General features: G+C 55.5%; 1 protein-coding gene across 1 annotated transcript; it reads right to left on the bottom strand.

Moving 5' to 3' along the window:
- Positions 1 to 1,593: 1,593 nt before the first annotated feature.
- LOC117192560 (protocadherin-like wing polarity protein stan) lies at positions 1,594 to 23,415 on the bottom strand. The gene is given in 7 exon segments (XM_033397265.1): positions 1,594 to 2,169; positions 4,017 to 4,081; positions 4,645 to 4,651; positions 5,472 to 5,647; positions 5,650 to 7,354; positions 7,416 to 14,745; positions 15,490 to 23,415. Coding segments are annotated over 7 exon segments (10,854 nt in total). The 5' UTR covers positions 17,027 to 23,415; the 3' UTR covers positions 1,594 to 2,135.
- Positions 23,416 to 23,588: the final 173 nt, after the last annotated feature.

Genomic DNA, 23,588 nt, shown 5'->3' with positions numbered 1-23,588 from the left:
CTGTGATATCGGACCTTGACCATTTTGTGTCAAAATTTCGCCACACCCCCTTCCACCCCCGCAAAAGACAAAAATCTGAGGCATCCACAAATCTCAGAGACTATTAAGGCTAGAGTAACCAAATTTGGTACACACACTCCTTTAAGATGTCACTATAAAACGTATATCTCAAAATTTCGCCCCACCTTCTTGCGCCCCCACAAAGGACGAAAATCTGTTGCATCCACAATATTGCAGATTCGAGAAAACTAAAAACGCAGAATCATAGATAATGACCATATCTATCAGATTGCTGAATCTGGATCAGATCAGATCATTTTTATATCCAAAAGGAACAAATCAATTTGCAGTGGCTACGCAGCGCCCGACGTCACGCTCAGACTGATTTTCTGTCTCTCTCGCACGCACTCTTTGTCGTGTCGTTTAATATTAGCGGCGTCTGCCGGAGGAGAGCCATACTGACTTAGTATCGGGTATAACTGTAGAGTTGCGGTGTCCGCAGCAACTCACAACGTTCCCCCTCGTTTCAATGTATTATTTGTTTCCAAAAACCAAAAAGATTCGATATCTCTACATAACGAAAGTTTCAGGCTCCAAACCCAAGCTTATTTCCTCACCTTTTCCGATATTGCTGTCAAGTCAGATCCAACGACCCTCTACAGATGAGAAGCAAGGTATCAAACAGTACTGTTTGACTGTGACATCCTGTGGCTTACACAAATGTAGATGATATTATAATCTATGTACAGCATTGCCCCTTTAGCAGCTGAAAATCCCATTTCAAAACGCGCACACCTTATTGGTTTTGTATATTTATTTTACACGATTTATTCATATTGATAAACTTTACAAGTAAATAAGTGTCCAATTCACATAGATATCATATCGTATAGTGTGTGTGTGCCACATGGAAGCGCAATCGGCGGCAAAGCTTAGAGCCCCAATGGCTCGTGCAAAACTGCGGCGCGAACAGAACAATGGAGTCCAGCAGAGTGAGTGCTGCTTATGAATTATGTATTTATAGATTGTACACACTTTACATGGGCATGAGTGGCTATTATTGAGTCGGGGATCAAACTGTTGAGCAAGCTTCCGCTCCGATACTTTCGATACTATAGACAAATATGTATGTGTGTGCACGCGAATATATGTATGCACTGTTGGATATGTTTATAGGGTCTGTATCTGTGGTCCTCGTACTGCGCACTATAATATTCCTTCTATACGTCTGTTGTATGCGATTTTGATTGTACAGTGGCCACGCTCTCGCAGGCTGAACGAAAGACTGCTCTCCACTAAGAGTCTCAAGGGGCTTGGAAAGTACATATACGGAGTATATGCCTTCTTCGACTTTGAAATAATTTGGCACAATAAGCTCTATCTTCGATCGGGCTCTCGAGGCACCCAACGTGCCCTTGTCCCATTGTTTGCGCTAACAAAGATTGAATCAAATCGTACATCCTTCTGTCTTCTGGGGATACTCTGGGCGTAAGCTTGAATTGGACCTAAATGCACAGGCTCTATGCGAGTGTGAGTACTTGTACTGGTTTTTGCGTAGATCTTAACTTAGTGGCAGAACAAAAATGCGTAAAATCAGTCTGACTTGTTTTTAAACGTTAATTATAAATACTAAATACATATGGTATAATACACGCCCTCACTCGCACTCGAGCGAATCCAATCGCACGGTTTTCGAACAGTTGCAACTTGGGCTCTGCTCCGGTGAGTTGTATAAATTAATTAAATGCTAACAACTATGCATAAACATGTTCCTAACACTGGGTTTGCGGGTTTGCGGGGGAGTGCTAAGCGGTAAGCGGTATTTACGTAAGAGTAAAATGCATGTGGTTTCGAAAGGATGAGAGTATTTTATGTACAGGATTCTAATGATGGACTTATGGCATTTGGTGGGCCGCCCCGTCGCGTCGCCCCTGGAAGTATGCTGTGGCCTTGGTCCAGGAAGCTGCTCAGGCATTTGTGGTGCTTCTGTAGTGCGGCTTGCGTCGAATTGTAGCAAAGTGTTGCGCCTGGATCTTCTGCTGCAGATGCTGCACCTGCTGCTTCTGTCTCTGTCGCTGCCTCTGCGCCTGCCTCTGCCTCTCCTTTTGTTTCAACTGGAGTTGCTGGGACAGTCGTCACACTGTGGTCTCGTCATCATCAATATTCCGCCTGTTTGCGACAGAGAAAGGTGGCATTAGTACGGTTTAGTCCGAGACTCAAGACGCAGTCTGAAGTCTCTACAATAGTCTGCGTGCGCCACGTGCCGCGTGCTACGTGCTTAATGGAGTGCATTATTTATGGGTGCATGCCGGGACAAAGGTGTCATAAATTGCACTCGGATACTTAGTTTAACGTGCTTAATGTTTAGTGTTTAGGGTTTATTTTTTATACCCGATACTCAAAATGAGTATTGGGGTATATTAGATTTGTGGTAAAGTGGATGTGTGTAACGTCCAGAAGGAATCGTTTCCGACCCCATAAAGTATATATATTCTTGATCAGCATCAATAGCCGAGTCGATTGAGCCATGTCTGTCTGCCCGTCTGTCCGTCCGTCCGTCTGTCCGTCTGTCCGTCCGTCCGTCCGTCCGTCTGTCCGTCTGTCCGTCCCCTTCAGCGCCTAGTGCTCAAAGACTATAAGAGCGAGAGCAACGATGTTTTGGATCCAGACTTCTGTGATATGTCACTGCTTCAAAAATATTTCAAAACTTTGCCCCGCCCACTTCCGCCCCCACAAAGAGCGAAAATCTGTGGCATCCACAATTTCGACGATACGAGAAAACTAAAAACGTAGAAGATGACTATATCTTCTAGAGTGCAAAATCTAAACCAAATCGTATAATTATTATAGCCAGAATCAAGAAAACAATTTCATTCTTTCTCGCTCTGTCTCTCTCTAACACACAGGTTTCATGGTCGGTTTTGCCAAATGCAAAATATGAGTTCAAGGATCTCAGAAACTATAAGAGCCAGAGCAACCAAATTTGGTATCCACACTCCTGTGATATCGGACCTTGACCATTTTGTGTCAAAATTTCGCCACACCCCCTTCCGCCCCCGCAAAGGACGAAAATCTGAGGCATCCACAAATCTCAGAGACTATGAAGGCTAGAGTAACCAAATTTGGTACACACACTCCTTTAAAATGTCACTATAAAACGTATATCTCAAAATTTCGCCCCACCCTCTTCCGCCTCCACAAAAGACGAAAATCTGTTGCATCCACAATATTGCACATTCGAGAGAACTAAAAACGCAGAATCATAGATAATGACCATATCTATCAGATTGCTGAATCTGGATCAGATCAGATCATTTTTATAGCCAAAAGGAACAAATCAATTTGCACTGGCTACGCAGCGCCCGACGTCACGCTCAGACTGATTTTCTGTCTCTCTCGCACGCACTCTTTGTCGTGTCGTTTAATATTAGCGGCGTCTGCCGGAGGAGAGCCATACTGACTAGTATTGGGTATAACTGTAGAGTTGCGGTCTCCGCAGCAACTCACAACGTTCCCCTCGTTTTGTTTTGGTTTACGGTTTAGTTCAAGCGAAAACATAATTTGTGCTACAGAACAACAAACAACAACTGAACGTTAATCTACGACTGGGTGGGTGGGTGGTTGGGTGTGCACGGGTTGTGTGTGTGTGTGCGTGTAGCAGAGTTTTGGGTTTACAGCTTTGTATGAATAGTAGATTAGACCAGAACTGACCGCATGGGTCGGTTATTCGAGTGCTAATGGATTCTTGGGGGGGAGGCGGTTGTGGGCGTTAAATCATAATCGTTATTGGGCTCAAATGTCTTTGGGTTTAGTTCAAACTCAATCGAGACTGAATACATTAACATACTATGCATTTGGCAGGTACTAGAGGGGGAAACGGCTCTGCTCTGGCATTACGAGTATACGATTTTGATAGTTTGCCACTCGCAGTGGAGTACAGGGGAGCTAAGGCTTTCGATTAACTGGGGGAGCTAGCTAGACGGTTCCTGTGTTCGGTTTTCAGTTGTTGTTAGTACCATATTGTGAGCGACCAAGGATACTGCTGCCTCTGTTGCCTGCGTTGCAGCCAAATAATGTCGAACTGTGGAGATGTGGAGGTTGTATAGAGCGTCTGTTGTTGTGTTGATTCAATGGATGTGTGGTTGTATGTACAGATGTATGATTGATGCGTATGATTTGTGATTGAGAACATAACACAAGTTTCAATTCAATTCAATTCAAAATTACGGGTTGCAATTGCATTACATTCGAATTACAAGTAACAGAGTTTTAAAATTCAATTATATTAAAAAATCAAACAATAATGAACGGAACGGAACGGAGGCGGCGGTGGGATAAGGGGGAGGAGACACAATTTGGTTGGTATACAAAATCAATATTCACATTCAATGGTTCAATGGGAGAGGGGTTCAAATTAAATTGAAAACTGCGCACTCCGAAATTTGGCAGGGAGATCGAATCCGAATCGGCATCCTAATCCGAATCCAAATATCTTTACACACACTTAAGCTAGGTTCAAACGATAGGGAAAAATGTAACACAAAACGACAATGGAAAGTGGAGAATACAAAAATGGGTGAATGGAAAATGGAAAATGGGCGAATGTGATGTGCGAGTTGAAAATGCATTTTCCTTGTGGTTTACCTCTGAGCTGTTGATGTAGTTTTAGTTGTTGTAGTTGTAGTTGTGTGGTTGTAGTTGATGGTGATGTGGTTTTATTTGATTGGGGGTTAGACAGACGGCAGAGGGAGACGAGCCGCCAGCGGTTTGTAGTATTTTGCATCACGTTGGATTATATTTTGTTGCCAATGCGTATGCGTGTGTGTATGTGTGTGTGTGTTAGTATGCGTTTTATCATTTTTTATTAGAGAGAGAGAGAAAAAGAGCAAACGAAGAAGATGGGAGAGAGAATAGAAGTGTAGAAGAATAGTCAAATTAGATTCGGTTCAAACGTTCCCAGGACCAGCTGAAAGGATATGTATAGAGGAATGTATGAGTGTGTGAGTGTACGTGTAAGCGTGCCCGTTTATCTGGTTGTGTGTGTGTGTGTTGTACCATATTCATTTGCATTTGCATCTTTTTGTTCAACAGGAACGGAGGAGTGGATGGATGGGTGCCGGACAAAAGAGTTTATATCATTGTTGTCGTTGGTTGGTTGTTGTTTTGGTTTAGATGATGGGGAATGCCATAAAGAAAAGAGAACCGGAAACAAAGAGGACCCCAGATTAATGGCCGGAGTCAAATGTGAAAAACGAACCACAGTTCAAAAGCAAAACTGATCTCTAGCAGCAGACCAACAGCAAATCAAATAAACATAAATCGTACAGGACTCGGGATCGGAACAACATCGGTTACAAGAAGCACTAGCTGGCACCGCCTCAGGAGCCAGGAGCCAGGAACCAGCAACTACAACCAAACCCAAGCAGAAACCAACACAAATTTGTGGGCTCAGCTCTCGGATTAACACTCACTCAGTGTCCGTGATGCTGGCCAGGGGGCCCAGCGGCTGCATGGGCGCCACCATGCTGGAGGGTGGCGACGAGGCCCGCGAGCCGCCGTTCATCGTGTGTCGGGCCATCAGGCCCGGGTTGTTTACATCGTTCACAAGACCCATCCCCATGCTTATACCCAGGCCCATGCCCAGGCCCGGGGGTGCATCAGCTGGGAGCCGTGCAGTGAGGGGGGCTGCGTGTGGCTCATCTTGCGCGTGGTCAGATGGTCCTCCTCTGCTGTGTAGGGAAAGTGGTATCCGTTCTTGTCCGATCCCTCCGACAGCCTGTCCTGCGCCTGCGCCTGCAGCTGCTGCTGTTGCTGCTGCTGCTGGTGGTGGTAGTCGTTCTTGAGCAGTGAGTGGACCGAGTGCAGCGAGTCCGTGGGGTAGGCGGGCTGCCTCTTAAGGCTGTAGTGGCCGTCGCGGGAGCCGTAGATGTCCGGGGTGATGCGGTCCTTGGAGAGGTAGCGCGACTCCGATTTGGCGCCCAGGTAGCCGCTGCCCAGGGTCCGCTGCTTGTCGTAGATGCTGTCGCTGAGGTACACCGCATCCGGGTGGAAGCTGCGCATGTGACCGATGGTCTGGGAGCCGCTGCCGCCGCCCGGGTAGTCCTTCTCGCTGCCGTAGTGGCTGGGCGGCTTGTAGGAGTCGTACTTGTCCGGGCACTCGCCGCGCCGCCCGTACAGACTGTCCTCGTAGCCGTCGCGGGCGTCCCGAATGGTTTCGAGGATCGAGGGCGGCATGTTGATCTTGTTGTGGTGCTGCTGCAGATAGCTGGTGTCCGTGAGGTCGGGGTTGGGCAGGGGGTTGGGCGAGATGGTCATCTTCTGGCCGTGCACGTGCTCGTTGTCGGAGCCCGTGTCTTGGGACCATCGTCCGATGTTCGGCGGTGACTGTATGTACGTGTCCGGCAGCTGGCTGGACCACCGGGGGGCGTACAAGGGCTTGTTGACGCTCGGAAAGAGCTGCGGGCTCTGCACCACGTTCAGCTCTGGGGGCGTGGTGGCCTGCACGTGCTCCGTGATGTTGGGCAGGTGGGCCGGAGTGGAGCTGACGGCCGTGCTGCGGTGCGTGCCGGAGGAGCGTGCCGTACGCGACTCGTCGTCGTCGCTGGAGTGGCTGGAGGCCAGCTCCAGCGAGTGGCCGTCGGTCTCAGAGCCAGAGTCGGAGTCCTTCCGTTCGGTTCGCCGCCTCGGGGGCTTCTCCTCGCCGCGACTCCTTCCGGTGGTGGAGGACTCGAAGCCGCGCAGGAAGCTGGGCGCGTCGCTGGCCGAATTGTAGTTGGAGGTGGACGTGGAGGTCTGCCGCAGCTGGCCGTCGCTGTAGGGACTCGAGCTGGTCTTGGCCGTGCTGCGGGAGGTGGTGCTGCTGGCACTGATGCCGATGTTCCGCCTCGTGGTCGTGTCGTAGGTGCCCGCCAGGAAGTTGTTCGGCCGCGTGGCCCCGTTCACGTTGTGGGAGCTGTTGCTGACCACCATCGAGGAGTCGAGCAGCGGCACCTTGCGGCCCATGCAGCGCAGGCATGTGCGCTGGAGGTTCTCGCGCACCCGCTTGTTGATGATGCAGTATCCAATGAGGCAGAAGAGCGCGTGCAGCAGCACCACGCCGGAGAGCAGCAGGCTCAGCAGCTGCGAGTGCTCCGAGGCGGCCAGCACGGCGAGCACCCACATGGCCCCCATCAGGGGCAGCGAGACCACCGACAGCCAGAGCAGCGTACGCAGGTTGCCGAAGCCCAGCACGTGGTCCTTCAGCGTGAATGCGGCCTTCACGGAGACGAACAGGATCAGGAGGTTCACCACGGACATGCCGGCAATGGGTCCCACGAGCCACCACACCACGGGCTCGTACACGGACAGCCAGCAGCTGCAAGGGATAACAAATGAAGTGAGAAGGAGGACAAGGGACGATTGCGGGGAATACTTACAACAAACTGTTTCCGTACTCGTGGGCCCGGACGCCCACGGAGAGGCCCACAACGACGGCGGGAGCGCCGTAGCCCATGGCAAAGTAGAAGCCCATGGGGCCGTGGTTGATGTCCCGCATCTCGGTGAGCATGCGGTAGAGATGCACGCAGTCGACGGTGGTCCAGGCGAACGCCGCCAGCCAGAAGTAGTGCAGGCAGATGGCGATCAGCTTGCAGGGGAACTCGTTGTCGATCAGGTGCCGCCGCGACTGCATGCCCACGAAGAAGAGCAGCTCCGCGAAGAAGACGCACAGCACGATGTTCTGGTGGATGGTGTTCGAGTTGGTCTGCTGGCCGCGGAGCAGGCCCAGGGCCAGGAGCACGCCCAGCAGCAGCGGCAGGGAGACCATGAAGGCCGAGTACGAGGTGATCTGCACCAGGAGCGAGGGCTCCGGTATGTCCTCGGGATCAATGATGTCCACAACCACCGCGTAGTTGGAGATTTGCGTGCAGCTGCAGTTGATCAGGATGGGCTGCTGCGGCGAGGGCGCGAAGTCGCCGTCGGGCGCCTCCGTCTGGCAGCCCAGACGGGTCCACTGGTTGGTGAAGGAGTTCCAGCGCACGCACTGCGGGTTGGAGCGCGGGCCGAAGCGCGCCGTGTCCATGTCCAGCCACATCTGCAGCTTGATGGGCTGCAGGAGGTGCGGCGAGCCCAGCGAGCGGTAGACCATGCGCTCCGGCGCCTGCTGGAGCTGGTCTGAGGGATAGATGACCTCCACCTTCCGCTTGACCAGTCGTCGGTCCCGGTAGATGGCCTCGTTCTCGCCCTTCGGCTGCTCCTCGCTGCCGGAGGCTGCGCCCGTCCCCTCGTAGTTGGGGTTCAGCAGTTCGGTGGAGTCGGGGGGCAGGAGCTCCTCGCCCGAGTTGCCATGGAACTCGATGTCGTCCAGGTTGAGGTGGATGTGGGGCTCCTGCACCTCCGTGCCGTCCTCGTTGCTGCTGGCCTCCAGCTGCTCCCCGGAGGAGGCTGGCGGCGGAATATCGTGTGCCGTGATCCGGATGTCCTCGATCTGCTGTTCGCTGCTGCTGCTCGGGGCCTTGGGCACGTCGAAGACCTCCACGAACTGCTGCTCCGTGCTGCCAGAGGACGAGGAGGTGCTGGACGATGACGACGAAGAGGAGATCTTTCGCGACGGAATCTCGAAGCGCTGCTGCTGCTGCTGCTCCTGCTCCCGCTCCATCGATGGCACCAGGATCTGCAGTGAGAGTATGGGCGTCGCCAGCTCCACGTCGACGCCCCAGCGGCGCGTGATGGTCTCGTCGTAGAGGTCCGGCAGCAGCTGGCCCACGTCCTTGTACTGGGCGTAGGCGACGATGGCCCGGTAGTCGTTGCCCCGGCGACTGCCCTGGGTGACCTCGTCGCTCTCGGGCGGCGTGATGCCGAGCATCTCGAGCGGGACGAGCACCTTGGTGTGCTTATCGAACTTGTGCCTGTCCAGAATGTAGTTGTTGTACTTGGGGAAGCTGATCACGGGCTTCTGCTTGGCGGAGTGCTGCAGGAAGCCGCTGGTGTCGGGCAGTACCACGCTCTCGGTGGTGAAGGCGTTCGGCTTGAGGTACTTGCTCCGTTGGTACTCGCTGAGCTGCTCCGGCTCGTAGCCGAACAGGGACTCGGTGGTGACGATGTCCAGGCCCAGGGCCACGTTTGGCTGCACGATCTCGAAGGGATTGGTGTAGGTGTCGTGCTGGGAGCGCGCCAGCACCACCAGGTACTTGTTGAAGGCATCCACCAGGTCGTCGGGGCCGCGCTGGATGAGCTCCGGGGCCCGTCGCCACTCCGCCTCGTACTTGCGTTCCAGTATCACGCTCGCCGCCTCCACCAGGTTCTTGATGAAGTACTTGTCCTGGCTGTGCGACAGGTTCAGGCCGCTCTGCATCAGCTCGTAGTTGATCAGCTCCTGGAGGATGCCCTCCGTCACCAGCAGATCGGCGCCGTACAGCCGGTCGTGGCTGAACTTCAGCTCGTCCGACAGGTAGTCCATCTCCAACTCGTGCGACCACACGTTGCCGCCGGCGTTGAGCAGGAACGAGGACTCCATCTTGTAGCGCCTGCCGCTGGGCCTGGGCGCCGGCTGCTTGGCCACGCCACTGCGGTCGACGGCCTCGCAGGCCCGCTGCAGTTGCTCCGCCATTTTGATGGCCACGAACGAGTTGAGCTCCAGCTCCAGGCGCTCCAGCTGCGACAGCTGCCGCCTCAGCTCCACGAACGGCTCCGAGGTGCAGTTGTACATGTCCGGAGTGGTCCAGCTGCCCGTCTGGCTGTCGCAGCTGCGCTGGCCCTTGCCGCGCGCCGGCAGCGGACAGTTCTGGACGGTGACGCTGCCCAGGGGTGTGCGGGGCCACCAGATGCCCGCCGCAAAGGACCGCGGACAGGCGTCGTATACCACCTCGCAGCCGTTGAGCGTGACCTCTGCGTAGGGGTTGGAGCAGGAGTCGCAGCGGCGTCCGATGACGCCCTCGCGGCACTCGCACTGCCCCGTGAGGCGGTTGCAGGCGCTGTTGAAGCTCCCGATGGAGTAGCAGTCGCAGGAGAGGCAGGCCGTCTCGTTGGGCGGCTGGTAGTGGTTCGTCTTGCAGTAGCAGTGGCCCGTCGTCTTGTTGCAGTCCGGATGGTAGCCCTGCTTCAGGTTGCACTTGCAGGGCCCGCACACGCGGTCGCCCCACCACCCCCCGGGGCAGGGCTGCTGCAGCTCCCTCTCGCAGTAGTCGCCGTGCTGGAAGCTGCTGTTGCACTCACAGCGGTAGCCCCGCGCCAGACTGACGTTGCCCCGACACACGCCCGCGGTGCACGGGTTGACCGTGCAGATGGGAGCGCACTCCGCGCCCACGTAGCCTGCCTCGCACTCGCAGGTGGCCGCGTCCCAGCTGCTGGCGCAGTCGGAGTGGGCCGGACAGTTGTCCGGACACTGGGCCCGCGACTCGCAGCCGTCCTCCACGTTCTCCCGGATGGTGGGCCGCGACAGCACGGACTGTCCGGCTCCGATGCGCACGTCCTGTATGCAGCCCTCGAAGGGAGACGCCTCCAGTACGGCCCCAATGGTGTCGTCCACGCTGCCGATGACTATTTTGCCCACATAGAGGCCCTGCACCTTCTGGGACATGGGCACTGAGCCCGAGCGCTGGCCGTAGTCCACGGAGAACTGGACCTCGGAGCCCTGCTGCCACTTGATCTCCACGCGATGCCACGCGCCGTCGGAGAGGAAGGCCCCGGCCAGGTACATCGGCTCGTTGTCGTACGTGTAGTAGAGGATGCCGTGCTTGAGGGAGACCACCGCCGAGCTGTTCTGCCCGATCTGGATCTGCATGATGAAGGCGTCTCGCTGGCGCGTGCGCAGCGAGAAGGAGGTGTGCCACGGCAGCTGGATGGGCCGCAGCAGGGGGTTGAAGCTGAGGCTGCCGTCGCCGGAGAAGCGCCAGGGGGCGGGAATGTTCTCCTGGCAGTTGATGCCCGCATAGCCCACGGGGCACTCGCAGGTGTGGGTGCTCCAGCCCTCGCGACAGGTGCCGCCGTTGAAGCACGGTTCCGAGGCGCACAGCGCCGACTTCTGCGAACACCCGGAGATCGTACCGTTGTCGGCCACGTACGAGTTGAGGTCCACGTAGCGGTCGTCAATCCTCAGGTCCGAGATGCAGCCGACGAAGTCGCGATTGGCCACTGGGAAGTGGGCGGGTATGCGCGGCAGTCCGCCCACCTGCAGGGGTCCCGTGAGGTCGAGGAATCGATGGCAGGTCTCGGTCAGCAGAGCGCATCGCTTGTCCAGCTTCAGCGTGGTCTGGTCGGCGCAGTGCCAGCGGTGCCCCAGCTGCTCTCCCGACAGGGCGATGGCCGTGTCGCACTTGTCCAGGACCAGGGTGACGCTGCGGTTGAGGTACGCCACCTCCACCTCGTGCCACTGGCCGTCGGAGACCTTGGACTGCTGCTCGACGGACAGCCGCTGGCTGTGGTCGCCCAGTGAGTAGGAGAAGCTGATGTGCCCCTCGAGGATCTCCAGGGCTATGAAGTCGTGCAGCTCGTTGTAGCGGCCGTTGTAGAGCAGCAGGCCGTTGTCCTGGACGGTGGCGAAGCGCAGCTTGAGGTTGAAGCGGTGCCGCTGCTTGAGGCTCTCGAAGGTCAGGAAGGAGTTGCGGGAAAAGGAGCGGGAGCGCAGCTCGCAGGTGGCCGTGTAGGGCGGCGGCTGGGAGCTCAGGTAGTTGTTCATGCAGGAGAGGCCGCCCTCGCAGGCGTCCGACATGCAGGGCCGCAGCTTGCTGACGGTCGTCTCGCAGTTAAGGCCAGTGTGCGAGACCGGACAGACGCAGGTGTAGCCGCCCTCGCGCCGCACACAGGAGCCCCCGTTCTGGCAGGGGTTCGAGTAGCACAGGTCCACCTCGGTGTCGCACAGGTAGTGCTCCTTGCTGCCGGTGAAGCCCTCCGGGCAGGAGCAGGCGAACGTGTGCACCGGATAGATGGGCCGGAACAGCACCGTGTCGCTGTGGATGAACTCCGAGGCGTTGCCGAACTTCAACACCGTGAGGCACTCCTCGAAGTTCAGGCAAGGTTCCCGCACGCACAGGTTGTCGTCGAACGGCAGCACCTCCACGGTGGCCAGGCGCGCGAGAATGGCCCGGTTGAGGTAGACCCTCTCCTGGAGGTACTGCGGCGTGTAGAACTCCTCGTGCGAGACGTCGGGCCGCTTCGCCGAGAAGCTGACGTTCAGGATGTGCGACATGACGTCCGTGTCGTCCTGTATGCTGAAGATGAAGATGTTCTCCTTGGGGCAGGGGATAATGGCCGCCAGGCCGTCGAGGAAGAAGTTGAGCAGCGGCGACAGGAAGGCCTCCTCCGTCATCTCATTCAGGCGCACCGTCACCGAGTTGAACAGCATGTCCTCCGTGATGAGGTGCACCGACAGCTGCATGATGGCCTTGGCCTCGTTGATGCCGTCCGAGACGGACACCTCCATCGTAGCGAACTTGGGCACGTTCGTGTTGAGCTGCGGACTGAGTATCAGTCCGCCGGAGCTGCTGTTTAGCCGCAGCAGGTTGGCATTGTTGCCGGAGAGGATGCGGTAGTTCAGCTTGTCGCTGACGTCCGCATCGAAGGCCGGAATGCGTCCGATCTGGCCGCTGGGGAAGTGGTCGCGGAAATTGTTGAAGATCACCTGGAAGTCGCGCAGCACCGGCGCGTTGTCGTTCACGTCCGTGACCAGGATCTCGATGTGGGCATCGTTGCGAAGCGGCGGACTGGCCGCCCTCACCACCAGCTCGAACCGCTTCCGGGACGACTCGTAGTCCAGCTCCGTCATTGTCAGCAGCTGGGCGCGCTCGGAGCCCGGTCGCGTGACCAGCGAGAAGGAGTTGGAGTCGTCGCAGCCGATGATCGAGTAGTGGACCACGGCGTTGACGCCCTCGTCCGGATCGTGCGCGTGTATCTCGCCGACCACAGAGCCCACGGGCGAGTTCTCCGGCACGTAGAGCGTGATCTTGTCCGAGGCAAAGGTGGGCGGCGAGTCGTTGACGTCCTCCAGCCGAATCTGCACCTCCACCGAGCTGGACAGCGGCGGCGAGCCCTTGTCCACGGCAATGGCTGTCAGGTGGTAGACGGCCACGCTCTCCCTGTCCAGGCCCTTGTTGGTGCGGACTGTTCCCGACGTGGGGTCAATCAGAAAGGAGCCGTCCTCCACGTCGCGGTCGCTCAGCAGATACTTGATGCGCCCATTGAGGCCGATGTCCGGATCGCAGGCGGACACCTGGATGACCGAGGTGCCGACCAGCGCGTCCTCCAGAATGGAGGACTGGTAGAGCGGGTTCTTGAACACGGGCGCGTTGTCGTTGACGTCCGTGACACTGATCTCCACGTCGGTGGTGTCGCTCAGCGAGGGACTGCCGCCGTCCTTGGAGGTGACTGTCAGCAGGTACCCGCTGGTCGTCTCCCTGTCAAGGGGGGCGTTCGTGACGATCGCCCCCGTCTGCGGATTAATGGAGAAGGGGTCCGGGCTGCCCAGTCCGTTGATGCTCTCCTCGTTTAGCGAATACGTGATCTGCGCGTTGATCCCCACGTCGCTGTCGGTGGCAGAGACCACCAGCACGGTGGTGCCCACGGGCGCATCCTCGAACACGGAGGCGCTGTAGGGCGCGTTCTCGAAGATGGGGGCAAAGTTGTTCGCGTCCGTTATGTTGATGTGCACCGTGGCCGTGTCGGAACGTCCGCCGGAGTCGGTGGCCGTGACCGTGAGCAGGAAGCGCTTCTCCTGCTTGAAGTCCAGGGACTGGGCGATCGTGATGAGACCCCTGCCGTTCTGCGAGGTGATCGCGAAGCGTCCGCGCGTGTTGCCCGTCGTGATCTCGTAGTGCAGCCGCGAGTCCTCGTCCGGGTCTGTGGCCGTGACAGTAGTGACGGGCGTGCCCTGCGGCTGATCCTCCCCCACATTCGCCTCGTAGTACTTGGGGTTGAAGGTGGGGTCGTTGTCGTTCACATCCTGGACGGTGATCACCACCGCGGAGCTGGCGGACTTGGGCGGCACTCCGCCGTCCTTGGCCACCACCTGGAAGGCGAAGCGGCTCTGCTCCTCCCTGTCCAGCTGCTTGATGGTCTGCACCCAGCCGGTTCGAGGATCGACGGCCAGCGGAAAGTTGTCGTCGCGCTCGGAGATGCTGTACGTGATCTCCGCGTTGGGGCCCTCGTCCGAGTCGTAGGCCTGTACCCGAATGATGTTGTAGCCGACGGGGACGTTCTCCAGCACGCTCTCCTGGAACTGGGACGTGTAGAAGCGCGGCGCATTGTCGTTGGCGTCTATCACGTTGACCAGCAGCTGGGTGGTGTTGCTCCTCGAGGGACTTCCCCCGTCCTGGGCGCGTATCACCAGGCGATAGCTGCGCACACTCTCGTAGTCCAGGGGCTTCACCAGACTTACGTCGCCCGACATGAAGTCGATGGAGAACTGCGACTGCGTGTTGCCGCCTATGATCGCGTACCGGATGGCCGCATTGTTGCCCTGGTCCGCGTCTGTGGCCCGTATGTGGGCCACGGTATTGTCCTCGCTGCCGCCCCACTGGTCTTCCGGCACCTGGACGGTGTACGTGCGCTCGCTGAACTGCGGATAGTTGTCGTTGTCGTCCAGGACCTTCACAAGCACACTGGCCGTGGCGGTCTTGCGTTCGCTCTGGGCTGCTGCCATGTCCGAGGCGGTCACCAGCAGGTGGTAGCTGTCCGACGTCTCTCTGTCCAGACTACTGCGCGTGGAGATGACACCCGAGCGGGAGTCTATCCGGAAAATGGGCAGCTCCTGATCCTGCGTCGATCCGGTGCCATCTGTAAATGCCACAGGGAGATATCAGTATACAATATAGCGAACGAATCTGGTAGCGATCTTCTGTTACAGCCTGTTTACACTGGGGCTGCATCTCGGGTCTTTGTTGTTCTACGACATTAAAACGAGACACCTAAGGACCTTTATGATCGGATTGCCTCTTTTTTATTCAGCTACATCTATGTCTCTCTCACTTCTCGCACCAACAATAGCCACTCTCGCTCTCCTCTGGCAGGGACCGCACAATGCACGAGGAAGAGTGTGTGAGAGTGAGAGAGGGAATGGTGCAGCGTAGACACTGCAAACATATTTCGGCTATAATAATAGCGGAGCCTAAGGTATCACTGGTAACAAAGTGACCTCACAGGAGCCTGGATACAAAATTTGGTTACTCTAGCTTGTATAGTCCCTGAGATCTAGGCGCTCATCGAGACGGACAGACGTCCGCCTCGACATACAGACATGTCTACAAAAACTCGGCTATTGATGATGTTCTGTTTAGATCGAATAACAGTTCAAACTATATGTTTCCGAAGGCCTGTTCTCTGGACCTTCGATAAACCGACTGTGTCGTATCGATCGTGACCGCCGCCGATAGCCATTTATCTAGGCTAGGCTACTTGATACCCTGTCCCCACTTGATGGCATCCATCCTAAAATGTCCCGAAACTCTTCGAGTAGGCGGAAAAGTGGTACCCTAACGCCTCCGTAGTGTAAACAAAGGCCTCGTCGTGCTGTCCACTTACCTGTAACTGTTTCGATTCCGTACTCTATCTCCGCATTCTTGCCAATGTCCTGGTCGGTGGCTCGCAGGGTGATGACTGTGGAGCCCACGCTGGCGCCTTCCCTGATGCTCGCCTCGAACTGTTCCGCCTCGAAGGTGGGACTGTGGTCGTTGCAGTCGAGGACATTCACCTGGAGCGTGGTGGTGCCGGAGCGGGGCGGGAAGCTGTCGTCGGTGGCCACCACGCGGAAGTAGTGGACGTCCATGAGCTCGCGATCGAGGCTGGCCGACGTCGTGACCAAGCCGGTGCGCGAGTCCACCTTGAAGAGCGACTGCGAGCGCGAGTCCAGCAGCGAGACCATGGAGAAGACCACCTGGGAGTCCTCGGGGTCGCGGGCCCGGACGGTGGTGACCGCCGCCCCGGACGCCTGCTCCTCCAGCACCGCGGCCACGTAGAGGGCCTGCTCGAAGTAGGGCGACTGGTTGCGCAGCTCACGGCGCACGCGCCTGGCGATGTCGGTGTCGTTGAACTCCTGGTGGTGGTAGACGATCTTCAGGCGGTGGTCAGAGTCGACGATGTCGTTGCGGCTGCACCGGATGTTGAGCGTGATGCTGACCTTCCACATGGACTCGTGGATGCAGACGTCGCGGCTGGCCACCAGGTCCCGGTTCCGGTGCTCGATGGCGAACCGCTCGTCGTTCACGTCGAGGAAGTTCACCTTGCAGAACTGGCACACGGTCCAGGGCAGGAAAGCGTTCAGGCTGTTAATGAGCTGCGACTTGCGCAGGCAGATCTGGTTCCACTTGTCCGTCGTGTGGATGGCGTAGGAGGCGTACGTCTCCGAGATCCACTGCTTGGCGTCGGAGATGCGCCGATGGAGGGCCGGCTGCAGGTGCAGCGGGTCGGACGAGGGCAGTGCGCGCCGCTTGCGGCTGAGGATGCGGTGCCGCATCTCGTTCTCGAAGCTGTCGCCAAAGATCAGGTCTCCGGCCCGGAACTCGGTGCTGTTCTGGCTGTAGGCCTGCTCCAGCTGGTTGCCGTCCAGCAGCTGGACCTCCAGCGGCGCGGACCGCCTGCGCCGCCGCTTGGAGTAGCCCGTGTTGTCCTCCTCCTCGTAGTGGTGCTGGTGGTGGTGCAGCTCCTGCTCGACGCGCCTGTCATCGTTGCAGCTGTGCCCCGAGACGAATATCCTCACCGGCAGGCTGTAGTAGTCGATGCTGCGCAGCCGGTTCAACGTCGAGTCCACGTAGAAGGTAAACAGGCTCGGGTAGTAGATGCCGTCGCACTTGAGCGCCTTCCGCAGCTGGATCTGCCCGTCCTTGTGGCTGACCGTGACCAGGTGGTGCACAAAGTTGGCCGACTTGTGCGCATTGATCTTGTAGTGCCGCTCCGAGCCCAGATTGTACACGGAGGCGTTGAAGATGACCGTCCCCGGCGCCGCGTCCTCGTGCACCACGATCAGATACCCCTCGGACAGATGGTGGCGGGCCAGCTGGAGCAGCGCCAGCAGCCCCAGCCCCACCCTCCACCAGCTACTCCGCCAGTCCCTCGTCTGCATTGCCACGACCACGACACTCGCAGTGGCTGTCGGTGTCGATGGTCGTTGGTCGATGTGTCTGCCTCTGTGTCTGAAGGAGGCTCCCTCCTGCGGGTGGTGTGGGTGTGCTGCGAGAGCCAACGAGCCACAGTGCAATCAGAGCTCCTATTCAATTATCATCGGTGGGCGGGCAGCGGGCGTGGCCATCTGTCTGTAAAGGAACACGGAGTGATTGGGAGTCGCAAGCATTTTGAGAGCCTAATGATATCCTCTTCTTGTGAAGGGCCACGAGCCATAAGCCACGAGCATGCAGGCTGCCTCTGCTCATGTTTTGACGTTTTTAATGCTTTTGCTTTTGACTTAATTAAAAACTCTTCATGTCGCCGGCCTGCACAGAGTTTTCCACAGCCACACCGCCACAGCGCGGGGGGTGTATCACCCCCATTTTCCCTTTCTTCTCCGCAGCAAACCCAGACTTTTCGAGGGTTTTTCGTATTAGCTAGATAAAACGAAATTTAATCTCTCGGGAGGAGGGCTCTTTGACTCATTTTCTCCTTTCTCCACTTTTCACAGTTTGCCCAAAATTAAAAATACGGCTTAATCAGACAGGGGTGCAGGGCAGGGGCCCGGACAGGACAGCGGCAGCCAACAAAATGCAACAATGTGACACTGACCAGGGCTCGGGTGACCGTCACCCGTCGCCCGTTGCAGGAGCTGATAATTTAATGAAATTCGATTTGATGTCCCTCTAATGGCCTTTGCGAATGCGTTTCGGGTTCGTTAATTAGCCAAAGCCAGCCACGGGCCACATACAGACCTGGCCCTGGGCGATAGGGCGGCCTAAACAGGTGGGTCGGTTCGGGGTCAGGGGCCTTGGGGGGCTGTGCTCGAACTCCATTCCAGCTGCAACTAAACTGTTTGTTCGTTGTGCTTCATTTGGATGCAGATAATTCGGACGTTCGCCCCATGAAAGACACGTTCCAGCAATTCCCCTTCCAGGGGGACAGGGATATTGCGCATACGCAGTGCAGTGCAGGATGGCGCGCCTATGAAATTAGCATGGCTTCTGGCTGCTGGAACCGACAGCTGAGTACCTATGGCCCCAAGATCACATCCCAGATCACAGGCTCCAAGAGCGACAGAGAAAGAGAGAGAGAGAGAGAGACGAAGGGAGTGTTTTTCGGGGAGAAAGTCTGGAGACTGCAATTACATGTCGTGGCAGTCGCTTAACTTTCTGTTGATTGCAGTGTTAAAATGTTTAATTAAAATTTCAGCTTGGCCGCGCTCGCGGTGGACGTGTGCCAGACTCGGTGGCAGGCCCGGGGTGCGGGGTGGCTGCGGGGCTGCCGGGCGGTTATTGTTCCGCCATGCGGCATATTGCACACCGACAGGCACCCCATTCTCACCTGGGGCCTGCCCGTGGCGGCAGGCAGACGCTTTTCATGGTCCGTCAAGCCTGAAACGGTCGGCGGAACAGGCGGCTGCTGCCAGCAGACATGAAATTATTAAATTCTCACACGTTGCAGGCAACACTTGGAAAACAAAGAGGGAAGCAGGCCCGACCGGAGGCGCGTTTAGGGGGGGTGTTCGCTTCTGCTGACTAATTAATATTGGCCGACTGCTGCTGCAGTTTAGAAGGGTAGAAGGGTCCTTCTCCTTGGAAGGGTTGCCCATAAACACTCGCGTTTTACAAGACAGCAATCCGCCCCCAAGACAGAGGCAGAAGCAGATGGAAAATTTTTAAGTATCAGCGTCCTGCGGAGGTGTTCCTGAAATATTATCCAGCCCCAAAAGTTCCCACATTCCGCCACATTCATTTTGACTTTTTGTCCTTTCGCAAAGAGTGCGAAATGCAAGCGGAGAAGGCAGGAAGAAGAACACAAAACGTGTCAACTGTAAGCCTGATGGAAATTTATCACAGCCCCCGCCCCCGCCTCCGGCAAGTCGCTGTGTGGGCGTGGGCGTGGCAGCTCTGCGTCGCTAATGAGAAGCCCCACGTAAAAAAGAGCTGAAGGCATTTTCATTCCATGATTATTGATGAGCAAAAGCAGAGGAAAACTTGCTTGTTTCCTGCTCATGAAAATTGATCAACATTACGGGGGAAATGGTAGTCCCCGCTCCGCAGCTACGAAGCCTAAGGACTCTCGGGCAGGACTATAATTGAATTTCGAACATAATGAGACTCAAAAGCGGAGACTGGAGCGGAGACTGGGGCTGAGACTGGGGCCGAGTGACTTCTCTTTTGGGGGAAAATTAATATTATGGCTTGTTTTGTTTTAACGAAGTGGCAGATATCCGTGGCATGCCGCGCGGGACTGACTCACTGCCTGTTCGGGGCTGTCTGGTGTCTGCTGTCTGAATACTTCCATAAATTGGCGGCAAGGATAAGCAAGGACCTGCGTGCCTGGCAAGCATTAGTCGATTCCAGGGACATGAAATGCAATAAAATTCATTGTCTGGGACCCGAGACACGACCCGGAGTTGCGTGCCGGAAATGCGCCTGTCTCCGGTCTAGACACAATAAGGAAAACAGGGAAAACTAAATGAAAACCAGGGGGAAACAAGCAGAGGGGGGACAGAGATGTGTGTTGAGCATTTAACTGCATTAAAAGAATAGTATCAGCCACCAGCCCCTGCGGCATACCCTGCGGGGCATCAATTAAATATCCGAGACAGCGTGCAGAAGGAAGACCCGTCTGAAAAGCTCCTTGTTGTGCAGGCAACTGCAATCGGGGCCAACAAAAGGAAACTGGCGGTGCAACAATGCGTCCTGGCGGCGGCTGGAGGGGGACACAACAACGGAAACATAGAAAAACATGCATACAAAAGGAGGATAACGACATGCCAAAGGAATCGCAGGAAGAAAAGCTTCCTTTGTTGCTGGGCTCTAGCTGAAGGCAAACAGAAGCAACAAGGAGAGCAGGGGCGAGTGGCGAGGGGTGGCGAGGGGGGGATTGCCGAGTGCAATGCAATTGAGCTTAAACGATAACATTGTCCAAAGGAATGCATACGGAAAGCTGCAGAAAAAGGAGCAACGAGTACGAACAATGCACGGGGACACGGAGGGAGGCCACAGAGCACGGCGGGGGACACAGCACTGACTTGCAACATGGCGTACAAATTAAAAGTGTGCCAGCGGCAAGCCACGCAAACTGCAACCGGAAGAGCAGTGGAGACTGCGGGGCGAGGAGGCGAAAGCGGAGACTGTCGGATAGAAATAAATTAAGAGCATTGTAAATTCCGTGACAAGGACCAGGGACGACTCGAATTTAAATGCAAATCAGAGACTCTCCCGCCAGCGATCTGCTTGCGCTCCATTAGCGCGTATCGCGTGGAGAGGGATTTATGTTCTGCTGCCACTCGATAGTGCCCCTTAATTGTGGCTGGAGCGGGAGCGGGAGCTGGCACTAAGCAAAGTTCTCCCTCTTTCGCCTGACACAAAATTAATGCTCGGAGCTCTCCCGATTCGCTCGAGTTGCCTGCCTTCCTGCCTTTCTTCCTTCCCAAATTGCTTAATTAATGTGGGAAGAATTTGTTGAATTAGTGCAAAAGTTGAGCTCGGAAGCGCTCAAGTTTCCACACGGAAAGTTTGCGCCCGAGAAACGGTAGAGTGTGGACTCTGCGCCGGCTTTAAGAATCTGTGGGATGCGTGCATACGCAGCACATCGATGCCAGAGGGTACTGCCAACCACCCACCCACCCACTCGCATTTGACGCACAATCCAGATGCCAGCAAAGGACAAGCCACAGGGCTGCCAAGAGCAGGAGCAGGAGCCGGGGGATCAGGAGATGACAAACGAAAAGCGTAAATGAAATGAGGCCATGAATAAAGGAATAAAGAGCAGCCAAAGCAGCTACTCGTTCAAATGCTCAGATACATATACCCATACATACATATATATATGTATGTACATCCTATCCTATATCCTCGTCGCATTCATTCCGCTCTCTGTGTGGGGTGGGATGATAGGTGGAGGAGCTATGGATCTAAGTGCGTTGCAGTTTAACTTTTGCCGTCAAGTTAATTCAAATGCAGCGGGAGAGTCGGAATGGGAGTGGGAATGGGGGGAAGAACACTTAGTGGATATCTCATGACAAATGTCGGGAGTCGGGTGGGGCTAGAGGCGGGAGGCAGGAGGCAAGAGGCAAGAGGGACGGACTGTTGACAAGCATTTGCTTTTCTTGCTTTTCTCGGATTTTCTTTTGTGGCATTGTCATCATGCTGCTGCTGCTGCTGCCTCTGCTGCTGCACTGTTTTGCAACTAAGTTTTTGTGTGCTGCGGCTCGCACATATCGCTCAGAGCGAGAGACAGGGAGGGCGAACATATGGCAACGCTTCACCAGGAAAACAATGGCTGATGCTCCCCTGCCGGAAATGTGATGCCACTCTATGAAGTTCCGGGCTCTACAGGGTTTTAGCCGCCGCTTTTGACTTCGACTCTGACTGTGTTTCCCGGCCCTGAGCCTGAGCCGTGATAAGTTGCTCCACTTTGGCTGGAGTGGGGCGCGGGTGGGGCGGCAGTCAAGCGCAAATCCCATTGAATTTATTTTTATAGTGTTGTAAAGTTGTTAATGCGATTCAATTCGCATTCGCATACGACTTCGGGGCTTTATGGGGAATTTTTGCAGTCCTTTCTGCCTATGAAATATGGCCAGTGATTTATCCTCTTCGAGCAGGCGAGCGATTTAAGTAAATTGAAAAAAAGGAAGCACCAGAGCGTCAAGGGATAATCGAGAATCCTGTCAAATGGGTGGAAGGACAAAGTGCCATCAATGGATCGGATGGAGCACCACCATTCGGATGCACATGCACAGCGCTGGGCGGGAACCCGGCGGCGGGGGGCAGAAAGGGGGTCGTGGCATCAGCCATCACCCAGCAGCCATCAGCTCAGCTAATGACTAGGACAAACAAGCAGCATCAAGCAGCTTCGAAGCTCTAAATGCGATTTCACTGTTACTGAAGGGTAATAGGATACACGAGACAGAGCCAGAGCCAGAGACAGAGCCAGGGACAATAGGGAGGATTGGGTGTTGCTGAAGGGAAAATGGGTCAGGGGGAGAACAATGGCTTTGGCCCTGTCAATCTGTAATGGGTCGGGAGTATGAGCAATCTTCACCTAATCCATTAATCGAAGCAGCTCCACGCTGGAGCATTGCTACACCTGCGAGTGGCCCGTCGACAGCCCCAATTAAGAGGCAGAAACAGAGGCAGAAACAGAAACAGCGGCAGTGTAACGAATATTCAATTGCAGGCTACAGACAGAGCCTAATTACCAGCAATGACAAATAATTTGCAGGCAAACAGAGAGAGAGAGAGACAGAGACAGAGAGAGGCCAGTAATTAGCCCAGAGCCAGTCTGAAATCATTTCCATTTCCATTTCATACTCATTGAGTGTTGACTCCGATTAAAACAAACACGACACGACACACAGAGGCATTCCATGCCATACCATTCCCATTCCAAGATAAACGACATTTGGCATATCATATCAAAAGACAAGCAGAACTACATCCAGTAGGAATATCCTGCCTGCTGCCTTGCAGGAAAACAGGGACGTGGGGACGTGGGGACATGGGGACGTGGCCTGGTCGTGGGTCAAACTTGTCTCAAGTCAAGTCAAGTTTGTTTTTGCCATTTGAATGGATCTCTGACCCCCAGCACAGAGCCTGCACTGTCTTTGAATGCGGCTATGATCCGTGTTTGCTGGAAAGAGACGATGAATATGGCTCCATCCTCAGCGAAGAATCTTCTACGGAAGCCCTGATTCCACATTTGTCATAGACAAAGCCGGGAGCCGGGGAGGCAAGGACTTGGCCAAGTCATCTCGGTGGAGCCGGCTGATCTACTGCTGCTTTAGTTCGAGCAGCAATCGGCAGGCTTTTAATCAGCATTAAGTGCAGGGCCTTCGTGGCAACACAAGTTAAAGGATAAGGGATAAAGGATAAGGGATAAAGAGAGCTACAGTGAAATGAATTTTTATTGTTTCCGTGCGACGACAAAACAATTGGAAAAGTAAATAAAACAAAGGCAGGCAACTACAACGGGCGACGGGCGGCAGGAAGGATGGCAGCAAGGATGCTGGCTCTGGCGCTGGAAGGTTTTGTCGCCTGGCACAAAGGACATAATGAATACGCTTAACTTTTAAGTCGCGCCGTGCGAGAGATAACTTGCGGGGAATAATGGCGCGAATAACGATGCTGAGAAACAACGGGGACAGGCATGGGGTGGTGGGGCGGCGGTGCGGTGTGGCGGTGGGGCGAAGGGGAACGAGGGCCAGGACACCACAACGTGGATTGCTTTCCCATAAAGCGGCCACAGTTGCCACTCACTCGCCCCCAAAGCCACACCCCGCACCTGCGTGTTGGCATTAATGTAAATGACACTCATTGAAATGCCAATATGACTCTCTGTCAACGCTGCCAAAAAATGTTCACGAATTTGTTAGAAAATGCAATCATTTTGTTACGTGGTCTTATTACAGCGGTTGTTGCCACCCACCCCCCCTGCCACAGTGCCACCCAATCCCCGTCCCCTGTGTCCACCCGCTGCAAAGCCAATAACACGAAAACGCTCGTTTATAG

Source organism: Drosophila miranda (genome assembly GCF_003369915.1).
Source record: "Drosophila miranda strain MSH22 chromosome Y unlocalized genomic scaffold, D.miranda_PacBio2.1 Contig_Y2_pilon, whole genome shotgun sequence".
NCBI classification, from domain to species: Eukaryota; Metazoa; Arthropoda; class Insecta; order Diptera; family Drosophilidae; genus Drosophila; species Drosophila miranda.
This window is presented reverse-complemented; position numbering and strand designations above follow the sequence as displayed.